Source organism: Etheostoma spectabile, unplaced genomic scaffold (assembly GCF_008692095.1).
Source record: "Etheostoma spectabile isolate EspeVRDwgs_2016 unplaced genomic scaffold, UIUC_Espe_1.0 scaffold302, whole genome shotgun sequence".
NCBI lineage: Eukaryota > Metazoa > Chordata > Actinopteri > Perciformes > Percidae > Etheostoma > Etheostoma spectabile.
Window position 1 is genome coordinate 530,662 of NW_022605581.1, and position 1,202 is coordinate 531,863.

Below are 1,202 nucleotides of genomic sequence, written 5' to 3' on the forward strand. Positions count from 1 at the left end.
AAAAGTCTAATCAACCAAAACTTTCGCGACCCCCATGCAGTACCTCCGCGGGCCCCCTTGGGGTCGCGGACCCCCTGTTGAAGACCCCTGCTCTAAACATTAAAGGGTGACAATAGTGACAACACATGTTGACAACTACTAGCCACAGCTGAAATACAGCAATATACTGCTGGCAATATTTATCATTTCAAAAAAATCAGTCAGCTTTAGCTGAGGGTAAGATGCCTGTACCAGAATCTTTTCTTTTTTACGTTGCTTTTTGCCTAAAAAACAGAGTAGGTAAGGAAAAGGACTCGAATTGAGCAAATCTAGCCAACCTGGAGCCAAGATGGAACCAGCCATTGAAACCATATCCTTCTACAGATCTAATAATTTGTGGGAATGTACAACTTAAGACACAAAAACAAGCGAAGAAAACTATACCGCAGACTCTCTACACCCTCGTCTTTCCAGAATATGAACTCCTGCCATCAGGGAGAAGAGCCTTAAGTTATCGTTTATCCCAACGTCCATCAAGCTGCTCAACTCCGATAAGAAATATTAGCACAACAGAGCAAGACACCAGCACTGTTTGCACTTTGAATAAATACAGTCACTTTTCAAGATGTCGTGTTGTCCTTTCTTTATGTCCTAAGATGCTTCATTGATGATCTAATGTTTGTTTTTATGTCGATTTTATGTCGATTTTAGACACATACATACATACATATTTGTGTTGTAAATCATCATTTTTTCTATAAATCAACAGATCGTAGCACTATGCCCAAGATAAACATCCCCTTTGGAGACCCCCTTTATTCTATGATTACAACGCTGATCATCAGTGCATGTGCGTGTTTACCTTTTCCAGTTCAGGTTTGTGCACTGGTGATCCAGATCCAGCTCCATCCAGGTCTACACCCCCATTAGCACACACCTCTCTCATCACCTGGAAAACACAAGGCGATGCAGCGTTAGCTTAGGAGGCTAACGGAAAGTCCCCCACTCCTCCTGATCCCGATCCCCCCCGTCTAACTGGGTGAGGTCCTTACCGTGATCAGGAGACTTGGGTGGATCCCTTATTTGGAAAATCCTAAAAAATGTCCTCACACCGCTGCCACATAATTAAGTAGCTGATTGCTTCAGCCTGGGAGGCGTGCCTGGGGTAATGCAGGCCACATGTACATGTGTGCTCTACTCCCCCCCCCCCCCCCCCCCCCCCC

General features: G+C 44.8%; 1 protein-coding gene across 1 annotated transcript in view; it reads right to left on the reverse strand.

Moving 5' to 3' along the window:
- The window catches only part of afap1 (actin filament associated protein 1), a 151,103-nt gene that overhangs the window by 43,931 nt on the left and 105,970 nt on the right, over positions 1-1,202 (reverse strand). Inside the window, 1 exon segment of the mRNA XM_032510992.1 lies at positions 842-928. Coding sequence (XP_032366883.1) covers positions 842-928 — 87 coding nt within the window.